The sequence below is a fragment of the Crinia signifera genome, chromosome 8 (assembly GCF_055691185.1).
Source record: "Crinia signifera chromosome 8, ASM5569118v1, whole genome shotgun sequence".
NCBI lineage: Eukaryota > Metazoa > Chordata > Amphibia > Anura > Myobatrachidae > Crinia > Crinia signifera.
In genome coordinates, this window is record NC_139224.1 from 152,612,278 (window position 1) to 152,632,020 (window position 19,743).

General features: G+C 47.4%; 1 protein-coding gene across 1 annotated transcript; it reads right to left on the reverse strand.

The window, feature by feature from the left end:
* Positions 1 to 1,109: 1,109 nt before the first annotated feature.
* Positions 1,110 to 18,132, reverse strand: LURAP1 (leucine rich adaptor protein 1). The gene is made up of 2 exons (XM_083157428.1): positions 17,648 to 18,132; positions 1,110 to 3,306 (listed from the first exon to the last, which is right to left on the reverse strand). Exons 1-2 carry the CDS (start codon positions 17,984 to 17,986, stop codon positions 2,647 to 2,649), a joined length of 999 nt encoding a protein of 332 aa, XP_083013554.1. The 5' UTR covers positions 17,987 to 18,132; the 3' UTR covers positions 1,110 to 2,646.
* Positions 18,133 to 19,743: the final 1,611 nt, after the last annotated feature.

Sequence of the window (19,743 nt, forward strand, 5' to 3'; positions counted from 1 at the left end):
CAAGCAACCAGCCAGCTCCTGTCAAGTCTCGCCAAGGATTAGTACATGGGGCCTAATTCAGACCTGATCGCAGGACAAAATTTGTTTTCAAAATTGGCAAAACCATGCAGGGCTGTAGGTGGGGCAGATGTCAAATATGCAGAGAGCGCGTTAGATTTGGGAGAGTCATTTTATTTCTGTGCAGGGTAAATACTGGATGCTTTATTTTTACACTGCAACACACCCCACCCGAATCTAACTTTCTGCTCATATTATACATGCCCCACCTGCAGTACAACATGGTTTTTCCCATTTTGAGAACAAATTTGTCCTGCGATCAGGTCTGAATTATGCCCATAGTCAGACATTGCAATGTAAAAAAAAAAAAAGATGCACAACCTCTCTCCCCAAAGTGAAATAAGCATTTTCGGAGGGGCTGTCCTTGTACTAGTAGGGACGGGTGGTTGCTGGGAGTGACGAACAATGACCAGTAAGAAGAGATGCGGGTATAGTCACTGAGGAGAGATCTGCAATTGAATTGCGAGAAAAGAGGGATGCAAGAACAGGAGGCAAAAACAGAAAACGGAGGAAAATGGCTGAAAGGGCGAGCGGACAGACATCAGGAGATATCTCCTGCCTTTTGTAGATGTACGTCTTAGGAATACTTAATTAGATGCTTAACAATGGAGGACACAGCAGATCCTGCATATTTTAACACCTGAACCGACAGAGAACCTCCGTATCCCCTCTGTTGATCGTGACTCCCCAAATTATAATTCTCTTTTGGGGGTGTCAGCGTCTATTCGTCTTTAAGCATAGAGTTACAAACACCATTATGCTGCAGGATGCATCACAAACAAAGGAGGTGTTTCCAGTTTGCTCAGAATGGGGTTTGTGCGCCTTTTGAGGTGCTGCTCCGTTTTCTGCGGGGCAGCACTTACCTACTCACTAGCCAACGAAAGAAAGCTGCTTAGCGAGCTTGTCTGAATTCCCCCCTCCGTCATTTCATAGAATGTTCTAGATCAATGATAGCTGATTGGTAATTAATATAAAAATGTATTGGCACCATAGAATATATCCTGCCTGCTAGTGATACGGGGGGGGGGGGGGGGGGGGGGGGGGGGGGGGGATAACAATGACCTCCCTTAGGATATACCAGTATTGTCCTTTACTAAAAAAAAGGTAGAATGCAATTTTCAGGTGAAATATAAGTATTTCTTTGTACCTAATACCATAGCTGGCTCTAGTATAAACGCAACCTGTAGACACAGTTAGTGTCAGTAGAATGATTCTGGATCATAATTATTTATATAAAATTGCATTTACAATCATGACCTACAATCAAACCAGCAACTTTCGAGTGAAAACAGACTCATGCAGTTATATTACATTAATGGGAAGATAAGAATAATCTAGGAGTAGCGGTTCAAGCTCCACGTGCAAAATGAATATTAAAACATAAAATCGGGGGTGCCTGACAGAGCTATCAAATTGCTCTGCTATTCGGACGCTTCTGCATCAACTATCTCGACTTTTGCGTCAAGATGCACTGGGGTTTAGATGTGTACAGTGCCTAAATTGGTGCAAAGTACGGGTTAGCGTGCCCAAACCTCCATCTTTTTGCTGGTGGAGGCTGCAGGCAGAAGTCGTACAAACTGAGAAAACAGCTAAACATTAGAATAGCTCCATCAGGCGCGCTAAAAAACAATCAAATTCACCCCTTAGTGTTTCTTAATTGGAAACTTTCTGTAAATGTTTTGTTCTGCAACCCTGGTATAACCCAGGTGATTGAGAAAAGTATTTTCCAAAGATATTGGCATGAACCTTCAGGTTTAGAAGATTGTGTAACAGATTGATCTAGTCAAAGCATACATCAAATCCACTTTACAAACTTATTAATAAACACATTCTAATTAATTTACTTCAGGAAAGTTTCACATGGCAACCATGGCCAACTGTTGTGAAACTACACATCCCATCATGCCCTGCCACAGCTTTAGCATTTCCTAATACCTTGACACTCCAGCAATTGTTGAACTACACATCCCAGCATGCTCTGCATCAGATTTAGCATGGCCAAATAGCAAAACTGTTGCAGGGCATAATGGGACTTTTTCAAAATCTGGATTGGCCAGGACTGCCATAGGGTAAACCATTTTATCAGTGTCACATTAGTTCTGTCAAAATAATTATTCTCACAATAATACAGTAATTGAGGCAAAGTTGTCAGCAACCAATAAAGTTTTTTTTTTTTTTTAAGATCTGTCCATATAAATTTCTGGATTCCCAGTAGACAGTAGAAGTTTAATCCGTTTGCAGCAAAATTTGATGCATGTGATATAGGTTATATAATTTTCTTCTGCCTGTAAAAATGTACATATATTAATATCACTTCATAACAAACAAAAAATATCATAAGATAAAATCTTTGAATAATGTTAGTGGACCTTATAGAAAAGAGAATATATTTCTAGCTTTAAAACCTGTTCATAGTTTTTACACATCAGCATCATACAAGAACTAAACAAATAAAAAAAACACAGAAGTTCTGCTGCTAGTGTTCAACCCCGTCGTCCGGTGACGATTAGCACAAGTACTCGGTTGCCAAGAACACAGCACATACCCGCCCCTGAGATCACATGGTCTGCGGCTTGTTACAGCCGCCAGTTATAAAAAGGTCACATCGTCCTGAGATTGCACCCAGCGCCAGTGAGCGTCGTACTCCAGGTGGACCTTGCTGGGCAACTTTCCCTTGTCCAAGTCCACCCTCCCATTCTGGCAAGACTTCATTTTAGGCTTTGTCTCTGAAGGTCTGACCTCATTGCAAGCCTCTGGGCCATGTTTTAAAGACCCGTTCGGAGTTGGACCTTGCAGAAGGCCATGATGTCTGGACAACTTACTTTTGTCTGTGTTGCTAACGCCCATTGGGGTCATGGCCATATAATCTACTTGCTCCATTCTTGAAAATGCATCTTTGTCACCATCCGGGTCAGCAACGCTCAGCGGCAGCCCATGACGATGCGGGGTGGAGGTCACAACAGGCTCACTGGTACTTAGACTGTACTCATCCATGTCGTCAGCCAGCGTGTCTAGGTAACTGCCGATGGAGATACTGTCCAATTTATCGGTGGGATCCTGCAGACTGTTCCAGCTTCCGCGGCGCGAGGTCTCCTGACTCTCAGCCAAACTGTACTGACTGCTGGTCAAACTGCTGCAACGACTGGTCAAGGTTCCCTTCTCCTCCAGGATCCATTTCACAGCCTCAATCCCCTCGTTAACAGCCAGGAGCTGTTGAAGGATCTGGACATCGATGGCCCTCAGACAAGCCTGCAAACGGAAATTTAACATGTGAGCGGAAATCGCAAACAACATGCTGCAGAGATTGGTTGACGTTTTTTATATTACGGTCAACTTTAGGCCAAGGTCATGCCTTATATTTGTATATAAAATAACCAGTATGCAGGATGGAAATAACAGTTCTCTTATTAATCATTAATATATGAAAGAACATTAAAGTTTTGTTATATTGCAGTATACAAAATGCACCAAATTTAATGTTTTATAGGTTGGGGTCATTCTTTATTGAACGCCCCAAAACTAAATGCATAATCTGGTTTTATGGCACCAAGGAAGTTACGTTTTTACGGGTCACTGTGGTAGTGGTTCAAGTAAATTGGTCACAAATAAATGCAGATAAATCCAAAGAGACTCCAGTACTGGGGAATCTATTTTTAGGTTCTTTTAGAACTTCTGGTATCTGCATTCCGACAAATACTGCATCAGATCAAGGGTAAGTCATTGTCTGACCACACATAGGGGTGTAGTCAATGCCACCGGCAAGGTGGTTTTATTGGCGAGGATGGCTTGTTTTCATCGAGGATCGATGAAAACAAGCTGTCCTCGCCCGTTTAACCATCTCGCCGGTCGCTCGCCCTATTCTATGTTCCAGGGCATGGGTGGCCAAACCGGTCCGCGAGATCTACCAACGGTCCACGTTTTCCAGGTTACCTAGCTGGTGCACAGCTGTAGTCATTACTAACTGTCAAATTTTAAAACCTGCTGCATTCATTCCTACTATAGATCCACAGGTTGCCTTGAAAACATGCACCGTTGGTAGATCTTGAGGACAGGTTTGGCCACCCCTGTTCCAGGAGAATCCTCGATATCAGAGGATGGCAAGTATTCCCCGGAATGGTGAGAGTGCAGGGGGTCAGTTGAATACTAGCTCACCTGATCAGCATTGAATATACCCCATAGTGTGCACCACAGGTCCCAGCTGTTGGATCAGAGTACTGGACAACCATTCGCTACAATGTTTATGGCCAAAGTTAGGAGCTCCATAGACCCCAGTAGCTGTTATAGCGAAGATCTCCCATACATATGTAAATTATAAGCACCCTACCGGCTGGGTTTAAATCTCCCAAAAAGCCAAACGTATATTAATATATTCACATTGGAAATTTTAATTCTCTGTACAACAAATCAAGCCCAATTCTTTATTCAACCAACCAGCAGAAATCAATGATCTTTTTATTATCGGGTAATCATAAAAACTCTGCCTGCCCAAGTGTGGTGCGAGACTGGCGGATGCAGGATGACCTCCAAATTGTTGAATTTTGCCATTCCCCTGACACATGCATTGGCGGAAGGAAGAATTGCACCAATACTGGACAGATGTGTGGGTGCCTTATGTTAAATACAACAATTAAATGGATAAAAAAAAATATTATTATAAATATATATATTTATTTATTATCTAAAGAGCTAAAAATCACTATAAAAGTAACAATAAGGGACCACCATGCTGTTATACCGGGATCCGGAGGGTGATTTTCCAGGTATGTGGATCAACAATAAACCTACATTTGTCCAGCATTAGAATCACTATACGGAGGTTGGAATTTTATTCCTCTCCAGCAATAAATTAGATCTGGGGTCCTCAAACTATTCCTCTGGGACCCAATCAGACAATAAAATTAATGACAGGACCCCAGTAAGTTACTGCAGAAGGGCATCACGTCACATGTGTAGTCAGCAGACAGCACATACATGGCAGCATTGTGGAAGCACAGAGTGATGGGAGGAGTCTGAAGTAACAGACAACTCAACAGATTTTTCAGACTCCTTGAATCACTGACTGAGATTAGAACAGTCATCAGCCTGATGGTGAGCAATATGGAGTTACGACCCCATGCTGAGAAGGTCGGGACACACTTTGGGGTCAGGACCCACAGTTTGAGAACCGTTGAATTAGATAAATGCAACTGTACTGTTATTTCTGATATAGGATGAGACATATCACCATTTAGGCCCATTAATACATATAGATTATGGGATTAATCCTATTGTGCGCAAAGGGTGAGATGTGTTGTTGCCGTCGTGTTTTAAACACCAGCAACGACTCCCGAAACTCGCAATATTCGCAGGCTGAAATGAGTCCAACCGCACAAAAGGGGTCAGAGCACAATGGCGCAACAAGCCCTTCTGTCCGAATGTCCGCCGTACACTTATACTGTAAGCACTCAGACTCCACATAGGAGAAAAACCTTCACATTTCTCTGGAAATCCTGGAAGGAATGACGGCGACACGTGGGCAACGCTGTGTAATATGATAGATAGCACTGTGTACATAAATATTCTAGTCATGAGGAACCGGTGTCACATTCACACACGAGTGAGGTTTTATGAGATATCAGCATTACACCCAACTAGAGACGTGCTGTATAACAGGAGACTTCGCTCCAATGAACCAGCAGAGAACACAGTTCACACCTGTGGGCCCCCTCCCCAGTCGGTAACAAGCTTTTCACTCCACAGCCTCCACGGCCTTGTGTCACTTGGATTAAAGGGTCAAGTTGGGAAGAAATAATCTCAGAATTGTTCTAGGTAACGGTATGTGACCTGAGGAAACGTACGCAGGATCTCACATACCCACAGTTAAGGGACCTACACACTGGGAGATTTTGCTGAGTGATGCTAGATGGCTCAGCACACATTGTTGCACAGCGCTGTGTGCTAAGCAATCTGTCAGTGTTCTCTGGTGAGAACACTGGCCCTGACCAGCGATCTATCTAGATTTATCCAGCATGCTGGATATTAATCGCCAGACAATAGCGAAATGCGGGGAAGCACATCGCTATCGCTATGTCCCCCACACACAGTGCTTCAAAGGCTGCTTTTGTATATCCAGAGAACGCTGCTCTACATTATCAATCTGGGGGCTCCTCTTAGAGACCCCAGGAAAAATCCCTGGTGCTACGGTATGTGGGGGATTTTTACACCTGATGAGTCAGGCAATAAGCTGGTTGCTGGTGTGTGTCCACTTTCCAGCATGAAATCCAGTGATGCTCTTTGGCCCTGCAGATCCCCCTTTTGAAGGATAAAGGAAAATTGCACTAATTCTAGAGCAGTCATTGGGTGATGGGGAAACTAATGAAAATAGAGGGACCACAAGAGAAACCATTGACAAAAAAAACCCAGAGCAGGTGGCTATTTATAAAGCAGTGATAACTCTAAGGGTGAGATTTAATAGGATGAGAGATTCGGAAAGTGAGAGATTTATAGCGGCAATCATTTGCACTGCAAAACCAGTTTGATTTTGCAGTGTAAATGATTGCCGCTTTAAAAAAACCTGGAGAGTTCTAACCAAATCTCTCACTTTCTAAAGATCTCATCCTATTAAATAGTTTGTTTTTTCAAACACACACACAGAAATTGCCGAAATGCCACCCATAGACGCCAGCTTTCTGCGACTACTACACAAATGGAAATTCAGCAAATTGCATACACGCACGCGCATTCCTTCGATAATTCTCTAAATGGCGATCCAAGCTGAATTAGGCCGGATGTGATCATCATTATTAGCATTTGTTCATTTGACCTGGGAAAGAAAATAAAGGCTCCTGGATTCATCAGGCACTATGGGAACATTTCATTCAGGGGATGAGATATTTGGGAAGAAATCTCCATATTTTTTTAAGGCGGCAATCATTTACACTGCAAAACCAGTTTGATTTTGCCGTGTAAATGATTGCCGCTTTAAAAAAAACTGGAGACTTCTTCCCAAATCTCTCATCCTATTAAATCTCACCCAGGGTGTCTGGTGAAACAATTCAATTGTTGGTGATGACGGGAGCTCATATTCCAGTAGTGAGCAGAAATGAGTGAAAAGTGGTTTATTTAGCGCATAAGCACAGCAAGTGTGATAAGCAATGGGCACCCAATGACAAGTAAATAGCTAGACAGTCAAAAGGTTGGCGTAAGTTTTTCACATTTTTTTGTCCAGAATTTACCGTGTCCCGCTGAACTCGTCATGCTTTGGGCACTGTTATATTCTCCTGCCATGCCCTAGTGGATGGCAAGGTTTAAAATGCCACCTCTTTTGGAAGAAAAAAAAAACATGAAAGATGCATGTCAACCTTTTGACTGTCAACCTTTCCATTGTCGACATAATGCTTGCTTTGACCTTTTGACTGTCAACCTAAGCTATGTAGACCTTTAGTGGTTGACCTTCATAGTGTCAACCTTAGTGACCGTATCCCCTCCAACTGTAGTCTTACTAATCAATAATATTGTTATGGCCAAAGGTAGATAGTTGTGCTCATCGGCGACAGCTCGCAGTGGTGGGCAGCGGGGTCCATCCAAGCAGCGGCTGGGAGCTTGTAGTGTCATTTTGCCGGGTGGGATGCGGCTGCTGAATATTTTGAAATGACTGGCCGGACGTTGATTGGCTGAGAGAATTCTCAATCAGGGTCCGGCCAGTCATTTCAAAGTATTCAGTAGCTGCATCCCGGCAAAATGCCACTACAAGCTCCCAGCCACCACCGCTGCTCGGATGGACCCCACTGCCCCCCCACCACCGCAGCTCTCCGGGAGTATTACATGCAATAAAGCGTATGCCATTTTTTGCATGTAAAAATGGCACATCATATGCCAGATTGCAAGTGAGCAGGGCTCCGGGCAAACTGGTCCGACCTGTCCTTAGGACAAATCAGCCCAGTGTACAGAGTAAGGGCCTTATTCTAGTTCACTCTTTCTGACAAAATCCTTCTTAGATGGACAAAACCATGTGCACTGCAGGGGGGCAGATGTAACATGTGCAGAGGGAATTAGATTTGGGTGAGTTATTTAGTTTCTGTGCAGGGTAAATACTGGCTGCTTTACTTTTACACTGCAATATAGATCTCACTTTGAAGTAAAACCCCACCCCAATCTAACTCTCTCTGCACATGTAACATCTGCCCCACCTGCAGTGCACATGGTTTTGTCCATCTAAGAAGGATTTGGTCAGAAAGAGTGAACTAGAATAAGGCCCTAAATGCGATCCAACTGTCATACAGTATCAACATTGCACTATATAAAGCCATCCATCGGTTGATAACAGACAAAAAAAAACAGAATCCAGAGGAAACGAGTCGTGGTAGAACTATTCTGACTCTTCTGCTGTCGATTAATATCTGGAAACGATCTTCCTTTCATGACAGAGATGCCCTGACACTTGCTCTCCAAGGATGGGATAAATATAGCTGTCTGGGAACCCCGCCTGGGACGCAGCAGCATCTTCAGCGATATTACAGAGATAAAGCATCTAAGCAGATTACAGAGACATAGGGCTAAGGGAGAAAAGAAATCTCTAGGGAAGAAGAACAGACGCAGACTCTGGTGAGAGAGTAAAGCATGGAAACATTAGAGAGAAGCGGAAACATCCTCCGGTCACCGATGCGGTAGCACGTAGTGGCAGGTGGGCAGGACATTTGAAATCTTCCATTAAAAAAAAAAATGGGGGCCGACAATTTATCCCATGTAAAAAAAAAATCAAATGCCAAATCGCATGAAAAAAAAAAAAACACACCCAAAAATCGCATGTCGACCTTTAGTTGTGTCAACTACTGCCACATTGACCTATTTTTGTGTCGACCAATTGACTGTCGATTTAGACATGGTCTGTCCTCTTAGATTTACCCTAAAAACGTATCTAGGACATGCCAACACTCGGGGATTATTAGACAAGTCTGACAATCTGGTGGGAAAGCTGGCATTATCCTATTAGTCTTACACCAGGGACCAGCGGACAGCAGGCACCTTCCCCACAGTTTCAGCCAAGAATAGAAGGTAAGAACCTAATATGCGAGATGATCAAGTGAGGCGGCTTCTCCTGTTACCTGACGTACGAGTCTGTGATCCCTCTCCAGGACTAATGATAGAGCAGACACTAAACAGCCGTGTATATAAACCTGCATTCATTACATGTGGAAATTATGTGTGTAATACCGTACGACGCTCTGTAATTAGCAGGATATTAGAGGTAACACAGTATCGCTTTCAAAACATCTGCTTGTGGACGAAGGGGTATTCAAGGTGACTTTCGAGGTCTATGTCCTAAGCTTCTAACTACCATGTTACAGGCTGTGTTCGAAAAGAGGACAGGAGTGGTTTGGTTGGTACTTTATATCTCTCTAAGGGCCAGATTCTCTAAGCTTCAAAAGTGATAAAATGGAGAGTGATAAACAGCCAGCCAATCAGCTCCTACCTGCCATGTCATAGACTGTGTTTGAAAAATGTCAGACAGGAGCTGATTGGCTGGCTGTTTATCACTCTCCATTTTATCACTTTTGAAGCTTAGAGAATCTGACCCTATAAGGCTTAGTACATAACCCAATAATCCATAGTAGTTTACAGTAAATAACACTTCAGGGTTGCCGACTTTAGTGCTGCCCTCTCCAGCCAGCTCCAAGAGTTAAGGCCCCCTTACATTTGTCCGACTTGTCATAACGACAAGTCGGACCCGATTGTCCCAGCAGCTCCCCGGGAGGGATCACATGCAATGGCACTTCATGTGCCAAGTTTTGCATGTGATAAATCGCATGCGATTTATCACATGCCACTCCCGGGGAGCTGCAGGGACAATGGGAGCGGGGGACAGCAGCAGGAATATGCCCGCAAACAGAGAGTGGGCAGGGGGGGGTCGGGGTGCAGGGAGCCGGGCAGGAAGCCGCTGGGCAGGGAGCAGGGGGGGCGGCGGCGCAGAGTACCAGGGAGCCGGGCAGGAGAACACGATGCAGCAGCAGCACTTCCAAAAAAAAAGAAAAACCCCATACAAACGAACAGGAAGCCATTGATTGGCTGAGACCTCTCTCAGCCAATGAGCGATTGGCTGAGAGAGGTCTCAGCCAATGAATGGCTTCCTATGCGTTTGTATGGCCCTTTTTTTTTTTTTTGAAGTGCTGCTGCGTCTTCTCCTGCCCGGCTCCCTGGTACTCTGCGCCGCCCCCCCTGCTCCCGCTGATGCTGCCCGGCTCCCTGCGCCTGACTCTGGTAGGTCCCCTGTTGCAGGGAAAGCACGGCTCCGGGCAGCACATAAGAATTAGCAAATCTTATGTGCAGCCCGTCCGACCTCCCATCTCCGATCCGATGCGCACGGGGCCACGCATCGGGTCGGAGGGGATGTCACCATATGCGATTTGGGACGATTTCACGGCCCGATTCATCCGAATCGGGCAAAATCGTGCCCAAATCGCATAATGTAAGGGGGCCTTTAGAGAGTGGGGCTGGCGGCCGTGGCGCGAAATGGGGCTGAGCCGGGGGGCGGGGCTACCAAAGAAAACACGTGAGGGGGAGTGATCATCGTGATTGCATCATCGTGACCACACCCCTCGCTGTGTAATGCTGGTATTAGAGGCGGGCGGTGGACTTCATTTTCGGGAGCCTCCCAGCTATTTAGGGAAAGTAGGGAACCCTGTATCACTTATAATGCACTTATGCCTAATTTTAATAAATCAATCCAAAGAGGACAAGTGGCCTCACAGCATCCACATTCTAGCTATCTATTTCTAGAATATACCTGATAAATGAAATCAGAACAGGAGTTTATACATTATAAATCTACGGTCAAGAACAACAACTACTGTCTATTCAATGTCAGCAACAAAATAGGCCCCTGCTGAGCATTATGGGAAATACAGTCCATCTCCACTCAGGCAGCACTCCGCATCGGGTTACAGGTTACCAATCAGCGAGTGATGTACTATACTGCAACGATTACTATTTCCACCACTAGGAATCAGAACCAGTTCATGGAGCGGAGTTTCATCCTTTCTATGTAACTATCGCGGACGCAAAGATTGCGTCACCCGCAATTTCTATTGTGAACTATCATCTGTCACCATGTGTTTCTGTGGGATAATGCTGGTAGTTATTATAGGGTGTAACTGTCGGTTCCCTTCTTGCATTAATTATATAACCACAATTCAAGAACTAATGAGGCACAAAATGCTAATTCTCTAAAAATTCATCACTGCATCTGGAGAGTACACACGTTACAGACCGGGCCATCAGCTCTGACCACGCTCCATGTTACAGCATTACCTGCTCCTCTGGCCATTATCCACAACACCCCATTCAGGGGAGCGGGAGCCAGAGCCACCGTGCACAGTGGCCATGCAGTCTAGGCTTGTGCCTACATTTGCCCTAGGTGTAAAGGCTTGCAGCTATATTCCAGCACCTACCAGGTGGCAATAAAGCATGGCACAATGTGCACCCGGGTGGTTATTGTAGCATGGCACAAGGTTTGTGGGGGGGGGGGAACCTACACCACATCTCATACCCAGGTGGTTATTGTAGCCTGGCCCAAAGTGCATGGGGGGCACAGCAGCATGGCACAATGTGTATACTGGTAGAAGTACAAGGTGGAATAGGAGGCAATGTGTGGTATAGTATGAACGGTATTCTGGGGCATAAAAAGGTACTAGGGCACTAACATGGATCATAAAACGGCTCAGAGTTTGCTCTAGTTCTGGCTTCCTCCCTGGCGGCACTAGCACTGATGTGGGTGAAAGACTAGGGGCGCTCAGATCAAAGATTTCCAACACAAGCTGTGGTATGGACGGTGTAATGGTTAGTTTTACTGTAATACAGCACTTGGGTCATGGGTTCCGTTCCCAGCATGATCCATGTGCGGAGTTTGTATATTACCACCCTGCTTTTGTGGGTTTCCTCCGGGTACTCCGGTTTACTCCCACAATTTAAAAATATAATGGTAGGTTAATTGGCTGCTGACAACTAAAGAACATACATGTGTTTAGACAAGCGGTTCTAATCTGCCATCAATTCTATGATTCTTTGCCCTTTCATTTTGTACTGTAAACTGCACAGAGGGCAGCAGTAATGGTGTACCACGTGGCACTTTTCTGAGGTCTAGGGGAGGTGGCCTTGTGCCTCCCACCTCTCTGGCTCTAAGAGTGGACATTTAAGCCCATGAGTTGAGCTCTGGCACATGGCAGAGTAAAAGGACGCACTTTGCCATGCTAAACGTGGAATCTAATACAGCCCAGGCAAAGTATTAGGGATCTGAAATAAGGCGTTGCGGGGGTGTGGTCCGGCCAATGCGGCGGGACATGGCAGCTGTGTGACATCACATGCAACCCTAAACATGGCGGCCCGACAACTGGCTCCATACTTAGGAGGTTATTCTGGTTGCGAGTCCACCAAAACCCACCTTGCAAATGGGTGGCGGCAGCCACCCATTCGCAAGAGCGATTCACAGGACTACCCTTATTATGAAAGTGCTATGCAACCCCAGCATGCTGGCACCAGGAGTTTTAATTTTGAGATTACTTGCATAGTGTATATGGAAATTAACATCCAAGGGTGAGTACAGAACAACGTCACTGCACAGTGCTGCCTGTTACAGGCACAATCATTCCACATGCCGGATCTGTTATGGGGGAGGATCTGCAGCGTTGTGCGGGAGGAACTGGGAAATGCTACAATCATCAGCAAACTGCAGGCAGGCAATATTACGGTGAGACGCCATGGGTGATCATAATGACTGTTATTTCCCTGTACTGGAGAGTACGCAGGAGTTATTGCACACCACAGGCACTGTACATACCACAGACTGCCTGTCCACGGGAGTCACCTGCACATAATGTACCACAGACTGTATGGCCACCGTACACATCAGTCACCCGCATCCTACAGACAAGGCCACCGTACACATCGGTCACCCGCATCCTACAGACAAGGCCACCGTACACATTAGTCACCCGCATCCTGCAGACAAGGCCAGTGTACACATCAGTCACCCGCATCCTGCAGACAAGGCCAGTGTACACATCAGTCACCCGCATCCTGCAGACAAGGCCAGTGTACACATCAGTCACCCGCATCGTACAGACAAGGCCAGTGTACACATCAGTCACCCGCATCGTACAGACAAGGCCACCGTACACATCAGTCACGCGCATCCTACAGACAAGGCCACTGTACACATCAGTCACCCGCATACTACAGACAAGGCCACTGTACACATCAGTCACCCGCATCGTACAGACAAGGCCACTGTACACATCAGTCACCAGCATACTACAGACAAGGCCACTGTACACATCGGTCACCCGCATCGTACAGACAAGGCCGCCGTACACATCGGTCACCCGCATCGTACAGACAAGGCCGCCGTACACATCGGTCACCCGCATCGTACAGACAAGGCCGCCGTACACATCGGTCACCCGCATCGTACAGACAAGGCCGCCGTACACATCGGTCACCCGCATCGTACAGACAAGGTCACTGTACACATCAGTCACCCGCATCCTACAGACAAGGCCAGTGAACACAGGAGTCACCTACATACTACAGACAAGGCCAGTGACGTGTGGTGAGGTCAGTGGCTGGCGAGGCAAATATCGCAGCTGAAGTCGATTCACCACCACGATCTCCCTCTTGGCCTGTACAGCACTGACAGAACCGCTGGTCGGTGAGCTGCTGCAGCAGGTACCCCTGCCCCTTGCACAGCCAGTGCGGTGCCATTCATTACTATGTGCAGCACAGTTGGACTATGTGATGGGGTATCACGGGGGGGGTGGGGTTTGACCAAGCAGATTGTTTTTTGCTCAGTTGCAAGAAGCAGAATGTCACTGTCAGGATACAGTGTGTATATCTGCTACTGTTGATGCAAAGTATAGTATGTGTTGGTTGTTAAGTCTTTTAGTCTGCATCCCATGTGCTGTAACTTTATTTATTTATTAACAGTTTCTTATATAGCGCACACAGATTCCGCAGCGCTTTACAGAGCATAGTTATAATCAAAAACACATAACAAATTACAGTACAAGACAGTTTAGGACAAGTACATGGTTAATATGGATAGCTGCACCAGGGGACAGGACACTGAGGGGGAGATTCTCTAAGAATCTCCGCCCCCTTCGCCGCTCATCGCATTTATAATTATCGCATATGTTCTAACATATGCGATAATGATAGCAAAGGACAGCTCTTGCGTTAAGAGCTGTCCTTTGCGGTGAGAGTCGCCGGGTCCCAGCAGGTCCCGGCGGCTCCCCTGTCCCTTCCCACACCCGGCGCTGCTGCTGCTGCGCCGGGCTCTCCTTCTCCCTGCACCCGGAAGAGGATCAGTGCAGGGAGGAGGTCAAAGGTCCGGGCAGCACTGCGCTGTGCTGCCCGGACACAGGTAAGGGAGGAGGGGGCGATGCGGGGCGGCGGGGGTCCGTGCGGGGGTCGTTGCGGGGCGATGGTGGGATGCGGTAGAAGCCCATTGGCTTCTATGGGGCATCGCCAGATTTTTCTGGCGATGCCCCCCGCAGCGTTAACCCGGCGGGGATCCTTACAGCATCCCAAAATGCGGTAAAAACCCGATAACGGGGTTTTTACCGCATTTCTTGCATAGAGAATCTCCCCCTGAAGCAATTATCAGGGTGGCAAAGGTTTATATATTCTAAGAAAGGCACATGAGGAGAGAGGGCCCTGCCCGTGAGAGCTTACATTCTAAAGTTGTAGATTAGATGTGTCCCTGGTGCCCTTGCTGCAGAGGGGAGAGAAGACAAGAAATGGTATCTTGTGTGTGTGTGTGTGGGGGGGGTGGTTCGTGGGTGCTGCGAATTGTGGGGGAGGGACTGGGGGGGGGGGGGTCGAGGGTGCTGCAAATGGGGGGGGGGGCAGGGTGGTCGCGGGTGCCGTGATTAGGGGTTTTGCGAGTGCCGTGAATGGGGGAGGGGGGCATGGGGGGGTCGAGGGTGCCACGAATGGGAGGGGGCAGGGTGGTCACGGGTGCCGCGAATGGGGGAGGAGGCATGGGGGAGTCGAGGGTGCCTTGAATTTGGGCAGGGACTGGGGGGGTTGAGGGTGCCGTGAATTGGGGGGGCAGGGTGGTCGTGGGTGCCGCGAATGGGGATTTTGCGGTGCCGCAAATGAAGGGGGGGGGGGTTAGAGTTGGAGCTTTGAGGGGAATTTGTGTGAGGAGGTGCAGGAGGCTGTGTTGCAGGGCATTTAGCGCTGTGAGAGAGAGGGGAGACAGCAGGACAGAAAAGGAAAGGACTAGAGAAGCCACTCACTGTGCGCCACTTCAATGCTGCCGCTGTGCTGTTCTGTCGGGACAGGTGACAGGTGCCGGCGGCTCTTCTCTTAAACTCTGCACACAGCACTGAAGTCAGTGGGCAGAGGCTGACTACTACATTACCATACGCACTCTAAAGGAACGCCATACCCAGGTACCTGCACCACTGCTACTTCCCCTATTTACATGGTGCTTGAGTGGCCCAATCACATCGGCTTCAGTGACAGGGGCGTGCTTTCATATTGGCTGAAAGCACGCTCCTGTCACTGAGGCACTTGTAATGGTGCCGCTTCTAGTAGTTTTTTTAATGGGCATTTTGCAGCCCTCTGCTTGTCCTCACCCACTGCCCGCCCCCTGAGGTTTTTGTTATGGGAAGCTGGAGGCACTGCTTTCGTTGCCTCCTAAATTAAAAACTGTGCAGCAATATAAATGATGACAGTAATATAAAGAAGATAATTATGACACAGAATATGTGTCATAAGTAATTTCTTTGCATTATTTTGATTGCACGTCCCTGGACAAGGCCACTGTACACATCAGTCACCTACATACTACAGACAAGGCCACTGTACACACAAACCAGGCAGGAAGGAGACTGTACACAGATGTGTCTTGCACAGATAGCATGACCACATTGCACAGTTACCTGCATACTACAGACAAGGCCACAGATGTACCTTGCACACATTACAGCAGGGATGGGAAGCCTTCGGCCCTCCAGCTGTTGTTGTTGAACTACACATCGCAGCATGCCCTGCAACAGTTTTAGTATGGCCAAATAGCAAAACTGTAGCAGGGCATGGAGCAGGGCAAAAGCTGGAGAGCTGAAGGTTCCCTATCCTTGAATTACAGTAAGCCAAACTTTTTTTGAATCATGGCGCTCTAGAGTATCAGAATTTATTCCCCTAGGCCAAAAGTTTCCTATTGTGAAAAATTATTGAGTAAATTGTGTTTATATGTTCACTTATGTGGTGAGGGACAGGATTCGCTTCTGTTTACCTGTCCAGGGAGGGGGGGGGGGGGGGGGGGGGAGGTGGTTTCCCTTCCGGGGTGCCTCTTACAGCTGTCATCAGGGAGAGGGGGGAAGGAGATATTACAGCCTTCCCATATGGTTCGGACCGTTCTGTTTTTTACTACATTACTGGACCATACAGGGAGGCTGTAATCCACACTTGCCTACCTGACCCTCTCCATGTGGGAGAAAATGCTCTGTTTCTGGACTTCCCTGGTAATGTATGATTACCAGCACCTGTGGTGAGCTAGGTAATTGATAAGAAAGGTGTTTCACCACAGGTGATGGCAATCATATATTACCAGGGAAGTCCAGGAACAGAGCATTTTCTCCCGCATGGAGAGGGTGGGTGTGGTATAGGGTTCCGACAGTCATTAGCCCGACGTTGGGATCCCGGCTGCCCAAACTCAGACAGCATGGTGAGCGCAACAAAGCCCCTTGCGGGCACGGTGGCTCGCTACCTATTCTATTCTCCCTCTATGGGGGTCATGGACCCCCACAAGGGAAAATAGCAGGTTGCCGTCGGGCACCTGTCTGTCGATGTCGGGTAAATGACTGTCGGGATCCCGACTGTCGGGACCACATCCGGCACCCGGAGAGGGTCAGGTAGGCAAGTATGCTGTAATCTCTCCTTCTGGAGCCGCTCCAGTGTTCCAGGGTCGAGGCCGGTTCCGGTTTTTACCAAGTCCCTAGAACATATTTTCTCAGCCATTATGGATGCAATAGGAACTTTACCTCAGATTGACAGGGACTCCATATTTCCTGGATCAATCACTGCTGTAAAGAAGCTGGGGCTCAAAGCCAATCACACTATAGGACAGCAGTTCCCAAACTGTGTGCCTAGGCATCCTAGGGTGCCTTGAGACTCTTGCAAGGGTGCCTCAGGTCAGTGGTCCAATTATTTATGGGCAAAGGGATAGGCAAAGCCACTGCTGGTGGCTGCCAATCATAGTACATGTAGCGGTTCTCAAACTCTGTCCTCAGGGCTCCACACAGTTCACGTTTTACAGGCCACCTGGCAGGTGCACAGGTGCATTCATTACTCATTCACACATTTTAAATAAGAAGCAATATTGATGGCTTTCATTAATGTATTTAAACTTGCAGGGAAGGAGAGGTGCCCCCTTGGGAGCCGGAGCCCAGCGGCAGATGACTCCATTGCCTCCCAGAGTTACGCCTCTGAGAATATACAGGGTCAAGCCTTTATGCACAGAGACGGTGCAGGTGCAAACCTTTGGCCATAGAGGACAGACACACAGACGCTACCCTATATAATACAGCCTGCATATGAAGTGTGGACTCACCAGTTCTAATTTTAACGCCTCGATCTTGTCTCCAAGCCCCTGGTTCCCCATCAGCAGCTGCCCCGCACTCTGCCCCACCCGCAGGACAGGATCCTCTCTCATCCATCTCAGCAGGCCCTCGGGGGTCTTCCTGCCCACTTTGGTTTCCAGGTCCCTCAGGTCCGGGGGTGCTTCTCCCTTGGCAGCTGCAGGCGGATCCATCGCCTGTAAATGTGATAAGCCGTGGTCGCAGGAGCTGGCACTAGGGCGATGTGCAGGGCCCCCGAATCCCTGCTCTCCCCCACTCCCATGCAGGCTGCGGGCGGCTCTGGGGGTCTCAGCTGTCGCCTCCACCTGCATGAATGAGAACAGACTGCGGAAGGACAGGCTGCTCCAGCCCCCAGCTCGCCCACCGTATTGCCTGCAATAGACGCGCACACACAGCAATTCCCTGTACACGCCGGAGAGGGAGTTCCACGTCTATTACCTACAGGGGGCGTGCGTGGGAATAAACCTGTCCCTGGGAGATAATGTATCACATCCACAATATCTATAACCACAGCAGTCTCTCCTCATTGGCTGCAGCAGAGGGGACAGTAACATTGCTACTCTGGGATGACTATTACCCCCTGTGTGCTATGGAGAGGGAGCTGTTTGGTCTTATCAATGATGCCATCACAATGTAATTGCAGTCGCATTTGTAGGGTAGCCCACTGTCTGCGCAGCCTGGGTGCAAGGCCGCCATGGTTTGGCTCGCAGTGGCCTGTGTTGTCCGGACCGCGCCATCCAAAAGCCGCTTTGACGCAAACCACCATCTCTCTAAAAGTGATTTTAGATATCCTTCCCAGGATTGGACCACAGGTGCATGCGCAGAAATGCAACAATCGCCTTATAGCGATTTTTTCACACTTTCACAATTCATACTGAATCAGGCCCATTGTCATTTGCTTTTCAGTGGGAACTATTATATGATATATATTAGGGATGTCCATCGTTGCAATCGCCATCAACTATTATATGATATATATTAGGGATGTCCATCGTTGCAATCGCCATCATGCAACCGGTCATCAATGGTAGCATACTATGCAATGGATGATCATCAATGGCTTCACCTATCAATGGTATAAATTTTTTTTTATCCAGAACCTAGAGACAGTGTTTCACGGATGTCAAAGCGGAGCTATGCTCTTTGTCCCGGCCCCTCGTGGGGGGACTATCAATGCATGCTGTGCGATTGATGGAGGGAAAATATCTGTTTCTCCCCCATTGATGTCAAAACTATTTTACATAGGCCACAAACCATCCATGACTATGGATCATCGATGGTCAATGGCCATATATGGGAAAGGATCATTTGATATTCAAAGTGAATCTAACGAAGGGCATAATTGAACCCAATATGTACGCCCAGGGTCATAACTAGACATTTTGGTGCCCAGTGACAGAAAGAGAATATGTGCCCCCCCCCCCCCCTTCCCATGTTCAAATCAGGGATAGACCACAGAATAGTACCAGAGAATTTTGAGTCTAGATCCAAATCAGATAAAGGCCTTTGCTCCTTCTCTTACCCTAATTTTCCCAGGTCCGGATTAAGGGCCTAATGGGCCTGGAGCTGAAAATATTCTAGGGCCTATTATGAGAATTGGAGGAGGTGATGTCGATGCCATGTAGAACCATTCACTATTAGCCTCTAAATATATAAAAATTGCAGAAATGTGTCTGTCTGGTGATCATCATGCTGCCGTGGTGATGGGACTTTTTTATGTGCAGCTCCATCCGCCCCATTGTTAATCTGGTCCTGAAGCTTTCACACCCACGGCCTTAACCTAACTGTCCCCTCCCCCAGCATAATCCCCCACCCACCTTCCTGCAGCCTAACCTTAATTGCCCCTACATATTTTCCACCTGCAGCCTAGCCTTAAAATATCCTCCAGAGCACTCAATTCTTCCACTTGTGCTCTCAATCCTCCATCTCATGAGGGGGAGGGTTATGGATCGCCTCTTACACACATTATGCCAGACAGCAAAGCCCCTTATACACATTCTGCAACAGTTAAGCCCCTTCTCATTCCTCCTCCTCATGCCTCCTCTTCATCATTATCTCCATCTCCCCA

Coding starts and splice junctions, on each gene's coding strand:
- LURAP1 (XM_083157428.1), bottom strand. CDS start 17,986: ATGCAGGTGGAGGCGACAGCTGAGACCCCCAGAGCCGCCCGCAGCCTG. Junction 3,307..17,647: donor AGGCGTTAAAATTAGAACTG/GTGAGTCCACAC, acceptor TTCCGTTTGCAG/GCTTGTCTGAGGGCCATCGA.